Raw genomic sequence first — 12,414 nt, 5'->3', positions numbered from 1 at the left:
GAATATGACTGATTAATAGAGAAACAAAAGAAAAATGAAGTAACTTTTTAATATCTAGTACAAGTTTCTATATGCTATCTACTGGGAAGTTCATATGCTTTTCCTCCTTTCCATTTACATAATCTCTCCTGATCATCTTTAGATTTGCTACTCATGTGTTATTTCATTCTCCAGAAATTCAGTGACATCTATAAATCTAACAGATTTACTATTCACTTTAGAAACCCTATTAAAATAGTAAATAAAGATGGTTTCATAACAATTTTTAGAAACCCTTACATTCACAGCTTTCCACCCCTCTATTTCTGATCTAGGGACACTGACATTAATTCAATTTTTTATTCATTATTTATTGTTTCCTCTAATCTTTCATTTTTCAACATTGTTTAACTTTTCAAAAGCTTTTAAATGTTGTTAGTCTAATTTTTTTCCATTTCTAAGAAAAAGTAAATAAACAACCAAAAAAGAGTGCAGACAGTTTCGCAGACTAGAGGGCAGGGGTAGCAGAACTGGCAGTGCTGGGGACGAGGATGGGGAGAGAGAATGAACGGTAGGAGGTGGTCAGGGGTGGAGTTAGGATGGGGCGTGGCCCGTATTTGGGCAGGAGGCTAACGAGGTGGAGGTTAAGATCAGACGCAGGATCGGGTTTGGAGTCAAGGCTGCATCAGGGGTAAGGGGTTAGGTCAGTTTGAGGGCAGAGGATTTGGGGCTGGGGGTGCTCAGATGGTCCAGGGCCATCCGGAAATCTGGTGGATCCTTGAGTCTGGGAGAAGTCTCACCTGGCACTGGTCGTAGTGCTCTCCCATGTTCTCCTCGTCACAGTGACAGTTCTCACATTCAGTGCATCGCTGGGGACCAGAGGAGCCTGGCTAGGCAGAAACGTTTGGGAGCCACCCAGCAGTCCTCCACCCTGCCCGCTGGATATATCCCCAACTTCTCAGACTCATTACTTCTGACACTGAGCTCAGTATCTTCCTCCAACCTGCTTAACCTGCTTCCCACCCCCTCATTTCCTTATTGCAAGTCACCCCGACGTCCCCTTGTCACTGTGGGCTGGACCTTTGGGTACTCTCTTCACCCCCTCTCTTCCTATTCTCCCCATAGCCTGTCAGTCTCCAGTCCTGTCCCACCTCCCTCGGCTCTGCCTTGAACCTTCCTCCCTGTCCCCACATCTGAAAATGCAGCTCAGGCCTCACCCTCTCTTTCCTGGACCACTGTCCCAGGCTCCTCCCCAGCCTCCTGGCCTCCAGTCTGTCCCCCACTTGGCCCCAGAAGTGTCTTTGTTTACTCAGGCCCGTTGCTCAGGGTCCTCCCAAGGCGCACCAGAGCCCTGGAACAAACTTTAGGAACAGCTTGGTGGATGGAGCTGGGTTGCGGACATACATTGCAGAAGGAACAGTAGCCACACAGGGACCCTGGCTGGTAGTTCCCGTACTCCTGGACATCCTGCTGATCTGTGGGGACAAGAGGGCAGCAGTGACCCAGGTTGACTCTGCTCCTCCCCACCCCCAACCAGTCAGATCACTAACCCATGTCCTCACCACTCTCCTCTTCACTAGAGGCACCTCCAGACACCTCCCTCCTGGCCAGTGGGCTGGGGATGATGGTGAAGGGAAGCTCATCTTCCTCCAGCCCCTCCTCCTCATCTTTTTCCTCCTGGTGGTCTTGGCTCAGTGGGACCCAAACCTCAGCCCTCTCTTCACTCCTCTCCTCCTTCTCTTCTTCCTCCTCCTCTTCCTTCTCTTCTTCCTCCTCCTCCTGGCTCAGGCTGAGGCCATGACCTTCCTCCTTTTCTTCCTCATCCTCCTCATCCAGGCTGCCATGATGGGTGCCTTCTCCTCCCTCCTCTGAACCTTCCTCATCTTCTTCATGGGAGCTGTGTTCCTCTTCCTTCCCTTCCTCTTCCTCCTCAGAATCACTCTCCCTTAAATGGCTTCTATCCTTCACCCCTATGCGTTCTGGGGGCTGGTGGCTAATCTCTTCTTTGATGGACCCTCTGTGGCCAGTCCCAAATAAAAGAAAATAACAACAACGACAACAACAACAAAAATAGATACCTCCAATTATTAACCAAAGTGATCTCCATTTATAGTTTTCCTATCTTTTCATCAATATATACAATTCCATAAATCTTACCTTAATCTTACCTTTTATTGCATTGTACTCAGCAGAAATAAGTATGCAAATGAGAATAACTGGGCTATAATTAATAAAGTTATCCCAGATGCCTCTCTCAGGAATAAAATCAATTGGTCTTCTTAAAGGAACTATTTGTTAATTACATGGTACCACATTTTCATAATTTTATCCTGATACTTTTCTTCTCCATATTCTTGGTAATTCCCTATTTAATAGTCTCTAGTGTTTATTTAAAAATGCCTTATTTCAAGTGTTTTACCACAATTATGAGAGACATTGCTGTAAGATATATATTTTACATGGTGAGCAAAGAGTGTCCAGCTCAATGGTTCATGACCATGGGCAGCTTCCTACTCCAGCCTACACACTTTCCTCTAAGTTTAGTGGCTAATAGTAGCCCCAGATTAGGGCATAACCCAATGTGTATACAGGAATATATGTCATTGAGCTTTTTGATGACCCTTGCAAATGGACATCCAGAACTGGATTTGATTTACTTAACAAAAATGAAATGTCACAATTCTTCCACTTCTAGTGTCCCAGAGCAATTTATGTCCATTGCAAATGCACTTCTGATTGTTTTTGCCTTTTTCTATGATTTATTGTTATCTTATACTGATTTTGAAATTCACCATTTCCTCCAGGGAATAGAGATCAGGCTCTATAACTGAACAAGAACTGGATGTGATTTGAGCTTTTATAGTCCTCTAGAAGAGATGCATGTGAAGGTCTCATTATAATGATGGGCAGAATTCTAGAGAGTTAAGAATTCTAAGGTTGGTAAACTTTGCATTTTTTTAAGAAGAAAAATAAGGCTGTTTGCATGTGACTAATGGCCAAAGGCAGTAAAAATCATTTATTCTTACAAAGGGTACTCAAGGCACAAGTAGTTTGATATTTTCTCCTTTAAGTATACCATAGTGCCTGCTGTATTTTCTAAGATGATAATGAATCACTTCCACATATATATACTTTTGAATTGAAATATCTCACACTTCAAGAAAGCCTAAAGGCAAGTAGTTTTGATGTTTGAAATTACCATGTTTTATAGGCTAACATATCATCAACTGATATATATATATATATATATTATGTTAAAAATGTAAATATTAGTAAAAGATTCTTAGTTTCTCACACAGAGGTTTTCTCTCAACTTCCAGGAATATTATATTTGCTGTTACAGTTAAAAGTCAGGGTTTATAAAATTAAGCTGACTACTACAGGAGTTAATACTGGTAAAATTAAAATAATTTATAGGAATGAGAATCATAGTAGTTTGGTGGAAATGTCACTGACCAAAGATTAATTATTTGCTGAATGCCATCTTTAAACAAAATATAGTGAAGACTTCAACACCTTTTTAATCTACTTGCTTATACAGTCTCATCACTGGATACCATATTTGAATAGCAGACATAACGGAAACATTGAGAAAGAACAAAGGGGTCATTAAAATACATGTAAAAATGAGAACTAGGACACAAAATCCATTTAAATATCTGTATTCAGAACTGGAGGTTTTCTCTTATGTAGTATTTTGGTTTATGCAGTTGATTTCATTTAACAAACTCTTCCAAGTATTAAATATATATCTTAGGCACAGTTTAAGAGTTTCAATTATTTTTTAATGGAATAACTACTCTAGGAAATTGAAAATTTAGTGAGAAACTAATATGTAAAAAACTAATAATATAATTGAGTTGATTGCTACAGATTTGGAAGAAATTCTGTCTTAGAGAAATAGCCTAGGCTTTGAAGTAGGAATAAAATAATTTTGAATTCCTATTCTGCCACTAATAAGCAGTATGAATTTGTCATGGCACCTACCTTCTCTAAATAAAATTATTCATCTGTGAAGTGAAGATGTAAGTTCGAAAATGCATGAAAAGGCTTACATGAGACATGACATTTGTAAAGTACTTGCAAAAGTAGGCACTCAATAAGTGTTTGCTATTGTGTTCAACAGTGAATCATTTTTCCTAAAGTGAAGGGAGTGGGAAAGCATGTTAGAAAGGCTTTAATGCTAAGATGCTGTTGGAACTTAACTTCAGAGGATGACTTTTATATGTTGTCTGCCATAAATAACATCTATTTGCTCTAAAATTGTATTTGCCCCAGAACCTATGACCCTTATTTTAAAAAAGGGGAGGAGGTACAGCATAAAGAAAATAAAAACTTACCATTACGTTCATTTAAAAATTTTAGTTAGATGTTGTAGATCAACATATGATAACCAAGAGAAGCTTATTTAAAATACAAAGAGTGACATTGAATTAACTACTTTCAACATATCTAAATCCGATCACCTTTGAATCACAGATGCTTTCAGATAAACCAATACTGACTTGATAAATTTGCTAGGGATCAGGACAACTTCAACTATGTTTTAACAGCTTTCTTGAAAGTATCCTTTGGTATATCTAATGAGTTGCCAGGAAGAGATTACTCAGGTTGAAAATAGGGAAATATTGTCAATTTCCAGGTTGAAAATAAGGAAAGTAAGTGACTGCAGCCCTGCCACTTTGAAGACCTCTAAACCTATCAACCCTCTTATCATGTTGGGACCTTATTATTTTACCCTTTTCTATAGCAGCATGGAGAGAAATATTTGGAATAAAAACAGTGGTTGTCATAGTGGTTTTTGCAAAGAGGTTGAAAATGGGTGAAACTTTTTAAGGGTTTAAAGGATAAAAAAGAAATAGTGTAAAAGAATGACTAGGTCCTGATCCTTAGTTCCATCTTCTAATGTTAATAAGTATTGAAGTTTGCTGTGGGAATATTCAAGAGTGTTTACATTATTTACAAAATAATTTGTCAAACAGGTAATTACTAAGTGCCTATCAGGTGCCCAGGAGATAAAGAGCATCCAAAGGAAAAGAGGAAAACTCAACACACTCTGCTCACCTCATAGAAATTAGTTTATTGGGTCAAAGGAAATGCATATTATGTATTGATAAATACGTATAGAGGGCGCTCAATGAAATAGATGACACAATGAGAAGAGCAGATGACTAAAGAAACTGATGGGGGCCAGTGATACAAGGGAAAAAGTCATTGTTAAGGCTGTAGGTTTTCTGGATGAAGAGATGCCCTACTTGAGAGTTCCTTGCCATGGAGGCATTAAGGAAATGAAGAAAGGGAAAATGACATGGGTGGGGGGGTAGAGAAGAAATCTGAGGGTAGGAGAAAAATAACTCTGATAGAATTGAACTTTGAACTAAGTAAATACTTAAAATGTGCATTCTTAAATAAGAAAAGACTGGGATACTTTTAATTAGCAGACTTGAGTCCCTCTCTGCCCTCCAATCATCCATCATTATTTGGTATAGAACAGTGGGTAATAATGTTTAAGGTTAGGGTTAAGGTTAAGGGTGACTATATTTAGACCAAATATGATTAATTTGTTCAACTGAAAATATTGAGTGAATTTGTGCCATCACTTCATGGGCACAGAGACACACATACAGGGTGCAAATGTTGGGCTCCTGTACCTTTCACAGTCCCTCTGTTCCTCTGGGTAGACAGGGTGGCTTTATGAAGTCTCTACACCAATGAAAAGAGAAGGCTGTCCACATGTGGCAATTCAGTTGAGCTGAGCAAAACTTCAGACTCAAAAGACGTCAACTCCACTGAACTTTCAAGGGGCAATAGGCTAATATCAAAGAGTGGTAATCGCACGAAAGAGATGAGAAGGACAAAGTAGTTTCTTGGCCATGTGGTTGTGAGTAGTAATCACTCACATGGCAAAAGAGTGTTTATTCTCTGCACGGTTCATGCAACTGCCTGGAGCTGGAACTGGAGAGAGGCAGAGCTTGATCACATGAAGCTGGCATAGACTTTTAAATGATGGTTCCGCTGGAGTTCACATCTAAGACCCCACAGACTTCGAGAGCTTAGCTCTCAAATCCAAGCTTCTGGAACTCAATTTTTGTTTCTCTCAAATTAATGCCTTTGAGATGAATATTAAAGCATGTTTTTAAATTTAAAATGTAAGTATTTTCTTTCTAGTTATCTGAACTTCTCCTTTCCCAGAGGCAGCAAAGGTGGAAAAATCAGAATTTCCCAGATTACAGAATACTCAGGTTATTTTGTGTATATAACTATACATATACATATAGAACAAATACTTGTTTATTATATTTATATCATAAACAATTATACCTATTATTGTTTTCTGGAAAACATTTCTAATTGTTGATCCTTTATAAGAGTGTTCTATCAAAAACTCTTTGTTTCTTTTATTAAGTGATAATACCTATTACCATATGAAATGTTCTCTGGAACCCTGAAATATATGTATTTTTAAGTAGACTATTTTAAACTTATTTGACAATGGAACCCATTTCTTGAGATCTATGTTTTATCTTCTCATAAGATCTGAGGAACTACTGATGGGAAATACTGCTAGATGGAACATAGAAATCATACGAAACATAGAAATCAGCTTTTTAAGTGAGTTTTTCTTCTCTCTCCCATCACCTACCTCCACCTAACAGGTCTGAGAAGGCAGAAAAGCTATCTTATTCATCCTGTATTCTCAATATCTGACATGTTGTATAAACTATAGTTGGGCTCAATACCTGTTTGTTCAAATTTTCTTCAAAAAGTAGATGTATTTCTGGTAAAAATGTATCACCATTCCTTGCTAAAATACTGTACAGGTTTGAAATTTAGCTTTTATTATTACTGTCATGTTAGTATAGATTTGTATAAAGATGGAGAATAGTTAAGTAAAATATGTTTAAAAGCCTGTAACTTCTTAATAAATATTTATTATCATCTTGTGATGGGTTGGACTCTTGTAGCTATGATGTGAAACTCAGAATTGGAATGGAACGCTTGACAGATTTGATTACATTTAGATTTAAACTGGTTCTTGAAAAAGATACCATAATTAAAGTTGAAAGACAAACAAGAGACAAAAATAGTTGCATTGGACTTCCGTGGTGGCTCAGTGGTTAAGAATCCGCCTGGCAATGCAGAGGACACAGGTTCCATCCCTGGTCACAGAAGATCCCACATGCTGTGGAGCAAATAAGCCCGTGTGCCACAACTACTGAGCCTGCACTCTAAAGCCCATGCTCCTCAACAAGAGAAACCACCACACTGAGAAGCCTGCCCACCGCAACAAAGAGTAGCCCCAGCTCGCTGCAACTAGAGAAATCCTGCATGCAACAACAAAGACCCGACACAGCCAAAAATAAATTAAAAGTTAAAAAAAAAGTTGCATTATCTGACAGTCTTACTTTTCAAAATGCATTATTATCTCCTATATTTCAGTAAGAAATATATAAATTTGTTAGAAAACAAAGTAACATAAACAGGCATCTACCAAAAAATAAAAATACAAACAACAGTATACATTGTTTAGAAGTCTCAAATCAACTAATGATTCAAATAAATGAAAAGTTAAAAACAACATTATCCTATCAGATTGATAAAAATTAAAAAGATTGATCACACTCAATGTCAGAAAGATTTTGAGTATATACTCTTGGTATATCTTTAAGCTAATATCTCCGGGGAAGGTGATTTGGAAATAGTTATCAACATATCATATGCATTTCCTTTGACCCAAAAATCTCAGTTTTAGATAATTATCTATAGGGATACAAAATAAATGAAGACATATGTATTGTGATGGCCAACATACCTTAGAGTTTTAGAAAAAAAATAAGTATATGGGAATGATTAAATTTCTAGAGTGTTCCCATCAATACTGATAATCTTGATTTCTAAGTATTTACATACAAAGATGTCTTTTAAAATAGATAAAATAGATATAAATATGTAATGCTTATTTATCTGTGTGTACTAGAGGGGTGGGAGTGAGGTTGGGGGCAGGGGGAGCCTGAGAGGGTCTTGAAGTGACAGCTGAAGTGGGGTAATATGAAAAAGACCAGTTGAGAGGAGAGATTCATCCTCTACCTCAGCAGTCCCCAACCATTTTGGTACCAGGGACCAGTTTCGTGGAAGACAATTTTTCCACGGACTGGGGTTGGGGGGTGGTTCAGGATGATTCAAGTGTATTACATTTATTTTGCACTTTATTTCTATTATTATTACACTGTAATATATAATGAAATAAGTATACAACTCACCATAATGCAGGATCAGTGGGAGTCCTGAGTTTGTTTTCACTTACCACTCACAAGTAGGGTTTTGATATGAGTCTGCAAGCAATTAATTTATTATGGACTCTGTGCAGTCAAACCTCTCTGCTAATGATAATCTGTATTTACAGCCACTCCCCAGTGCTAGCATCACTGCCTCAGCTCCACCTTAGATCATCAGGCATTAGATTCTCATAAGAAACATGCAACCTAAATACCTTGCATGCACAGTTCACAGTAGGGTTCGAGCTCCTGTGAGAATCTAATGCCGCTGCTGATCTGACATGAGGTGGAGCTCAGGCAGTAATGCAAGCGATGGGGAGTGGCTGTAAATAAAGATGAAGCTTCGCTTGCCTGCCACTCACCTCCTGCTGTGCGGCCTATTTTCTAACAGGCCAGGGACCAGTAGTGGTCCATGGCCCAGGTGTTGGGGACCCCTGCTTTATATTATACTGTTTTTTAAGATTTCCCTTTGTCCTCAGGGATTTGTATAGCTTTATAATTTAAGAAGCTATTGCAACTCTGAAAAAACATTTCATATATGAATGCCAGAGTTTGGTGGGGAAGAGTATTAAAAGTAAGATTAGGGGCTTCCCTGGTGGTGCAGTGGTTGAGAATCTGCCTGCCAATGCAGGGGACATGGGTTCGAGCCCTGGTCTGGGAAGATCCCACATGCCACGGAGCAACTAAGCCCGTGCGCCACAGCTACTGAGCCTGCGCGTCTGGAGCCTGTGCTCCGCAACAAGAGAGGCCGCGACAGTGAGAGGCCCGCGCACTGCGATGAAGAGTGGCCCCTGCTCGCCGTAACTAGAGAGGGCCCTCACACAGAAACGAAGACCCAACACAGCCAAAAATAAATAAATAAATTAAAAAAAAAAAAAAGTAAGATTAATTTAAAATGGGATTTAATCATTAATGTGAATAGATCACAACTCTTTTGGTATGGCACTAAATAAAACAATTGTGTTACTAACCTGGACTCATTAAAAGGTTTACAATGTACTTGCTTAAGTTACATGGGGAACTACTTCTCAGCCATTGAAAACATTGTGTTAGGAGTTTGAATTTAAAAGGGTTATATAAATTTAAGATACAAAGTGTTAAATGAAGACAGTGCAGCCTAACAGTATCAGAATTGCAAACAGCAAGTATAATTCATACTGATAACATTTTGAAATATAAAAGAAATGAAAATATTATTGAAACAAAATCAATAAAAATGGCCACAATTGGAAAACTGCAAAACCCACCTAATTAAATACTCAATGTATGTGATCTTTTTTTAAGAATACATTATTTGAGTTGGAAATACCTCTATGAATCTCATAAAGTATGAAGTCTTAATAATAAAGCATATTTTAAAGAAAGATTACATAATTTTTTCATGTAGATTTAATTTCCTCCATTCTTTTTCAGAGCCTTTAAAAAAGATTTTCAGAGAAAAATAAACTATTTTCTTGCTGGGTGATTGAGACCTCATAAAAGGTTAACGGAATGCTAGAACCTGATCATTGCATATATTTATTTCACTTCCCTCAGGAAGCTGAGTTTGATTAAGTAGATAATTCTGTGTTGCAAGAGAAATGCATGTGGTGTATCTATGCAGTAACTTTAAAAGCCAGATGAGAATGCCCTCAAACTAATTTGAAAACCACTACAACCCCAATAGGAGATTTTTTTTCTAACTTGCGGAGGGAGAGAGAGAAGAGGAAGGAAGAAGAACGGAGAAGCACAGAGGGCATGGAGGTAGGCAGTGGAGTTCAGTACCAGAGGTGTAATTGGGTCGTTGGGTGTTCCCCAGGAAATGCAGAAGTGGGAGTGGGGGACGGGGAGGAAGATGGAAAGCATTATAAACGTTAGCATCCAAGACAAATCGATGAATTTGAGTCCAATCAAAACATAGAGCACAGGGCTTCCCTGGTGGCTCAGTGCTTGAGAGTCCACCTGCGGATGCAGGGAACACGGGCTCGTGCCCCGGTCCAGGAAGATCCCACATACCACAGAGCAGCTGATCCCGTGAGCCATGGCCGCTGAGCCTGCGCGTCCGGAGCCTGTGCTCCGCAACGGGAGAGGCCCGTGTACTGCAAACAAACAAACAAACAAAAAACATAGAGCACATAATCCAGCAGGTTCGTATTTGGTGGTCGCAGTCCCTTTACCATGATGACGCTCAGAATCAGGCCAATGACAGTATTTGGTTCTTCTGATGTTCTATGAATTAAGGCCTATTCCAACCAAAAAGGGATGAGGAGCCTAGCACATCAGGACGAGGCTTCAGGATGTCTGCCAAGCAGGCTGGGATTCTGCACAGGTGTGGGAACCTGAGGGGCACTGAAGGGAAAACCAGAAAGGTGGGATAGGGCTGGGCCAGCGGAGGTGGACACAGTGGTGCAGGCCGAAACCCTAGGGAGTTCGTGCTCAGGCCTCGCCCTGTCATTAAGAATTCCTGGAGAATTCTCCGGTAGGTTGCTGGTCTCACCTATTAGTGGACTGGGCTCCCAATCTACTCCAGGTAATGTTATTGACTGAGGATACGTGGGCTGCCTGCAGTGGCTCAAGACTGAAGTAGCATTTCAGAGCTTGGGGAGGTCTTTCTGTTTGGTTTGCTTTTTGTTTGGTCTTGTTTTTGTCGCTCTGTTTTCTTTGTTATTTGTTTTCCCATATATGAGCAATGATTATGTTTAGGCTTTTCAAGACTGTGCAAAAGCCCTAGCAACTAAGATGGCAGAAAATAAATTCTCTTTATTAAGGCTCTTTCTCAAATGGCTTTGCAGACATAGACACGTACCTAGCCGTAAATTCATTTGTTCAATTACAAGTGACCCTCTTTCTTTTAATGTTTAATATCTGCCATAAAGTGGGGAAAACTGTCTTTATACTCAGATACTGCGACTAAAGGCTATTTTTTTTTCTGCCTAAAAACAACCTGGATATCACTCTCTTCATCCTGGATGCACAATAGTCAGGCAGATGAGCAGGTAGCCATGACAGAGCCGTGAGAGGTGCCGGTTTCAAAGTGTTTTCTGTGAGTCACGCATTCTACATGCAAAATGGCAGAGGAAATTAGATGTGCTGAATTTATCTCATTAAGGCAGAAATAATCAGATGACTGGAGGCTGTTCTAAGTGCAACCAGCAGATGGGATGCTGTATTCAGATAAATGCGAATTAAGCACCCCATTTCTGGGATATATTTCTAAATATAATATAGGGTGAGTGTTGGGGGGGACATTTTTTTCCAGATAAGGGAATGATTGCATGTTTGTTTTAGCTCCTTCAAAAATCTGTCTCACAATGACAAAGAAATGAAATGGGGCAAAAGCCACAGGAGTGAGGAGCACAGAAAGTTGCACGTAGATGTGGAATTTCAATCCATTTACAGAAAGTCACAAAACAAAGAAAGCATGTTTCTAAAGTGAAGGAAGCTGTAGTTCAGGATACAGAAAATTTAGGGCAGAACCTAGAAGAATCCCAGACTCACAACAAGTTTAGGAATAAGTAAGACTGTGTCTGACTTCAGGTTTTGCCAGCTGATGTGTGAGAGAACCCTGAAATCTCAGTCTTACCATTTCAGGCTCATTCCTTAGTGGGTGCTCCTGACCAGGGCTTGGGTCTCCAAGGCCTGGGTCCTGGAACCTATCTACTTCCATCATGGGCTTCAGCCATCTTCAAAATGTAGATTCAAAATTAAGCCAAACCAAGAACTAACTAGTACACTCAGAGAAATTTGAGAAAATTTACATTCAAGAAAAAAGAACAGGATACTATAAAAAAGAATCCCTCAGATAATGTGAAGGAACATAGAAATTTGAAAATATGATTGTTTGGAAATTTTCAAAAGATGATAGTAAAAGAAAATGAGAGGGAAGGAAATCTCTTCTCTACTGAAATAAAAGACACCTAATGAAGGAAAAAAATGTTAATAGTATTAGAAAATTCCCATTTTTGCAACATGTAGTGTAATTATTAATTGAGGGATACAGGTCAAAGATCATAAATGGATGCCAGAATCATTTGATATCAGTTTGTTATGTATTAGAATATTGGAATGGAGCCAATGCATTGTCCCACAGATCATTTACTTATTGAAAGAAGAAGAAAACCTCTACAATGATAAAGATTACAGTTACTTTCTGCATAAAATGACCATATTTCACATCATG

The 12,414-nt window shown here is 39.0% G+C and overlaps 1 protein-coding gene across 1 annotated transcript; it reads right to left on the bottom strand.

The window, feature by feature from the left end:
* Window positions 1–337: 337 nt before the first annotated feature.
* On the bottom strand, window positions 338–11,901 carry LOC308605038 (sarcoplasmic reticulum histidine-rich calcium-binding protein-like; the record flags this gene model as incomplete). The annotated part of the gene is made up of 6 exons (XM_081214700.1): window positions 338–518; window positions 780–848; window positions 1,384–1,454; window positions 1,530–2,057; window positions 10,354–10,477; window positions 11,818–11,901. The coding sequence occupies 6 exons, from the start codon at window positions 11,899–11,901 to the stop codon at window positions 420–422; spliced, it is 975 nt and encodes a 324-aa protein (XP_081070826.1). The 3' UTR covers window positions 338–419.
* Between the last annotated feature and the right edge of the window lie 513 nt (window positions 11,902–12,414).

This window comes from Mesoplodon bidens (genome assembly GCF_964165515.1).
Source record: "Mesoplodon bidens genome assembly, chromosome: 17".
NCBI classification, from domain to species: Eukaryota; Metazoa; Chordata; class Mammalia; order Artiodactyla; family Ziphiidae; genus Mesoplodon; species Mesoplodon bidens.
The sequence above is the reverse complement of the archived record's forward strand: the minus strand, read 5'-3'. Positions and strand labels throughout refer to the sequence as shown.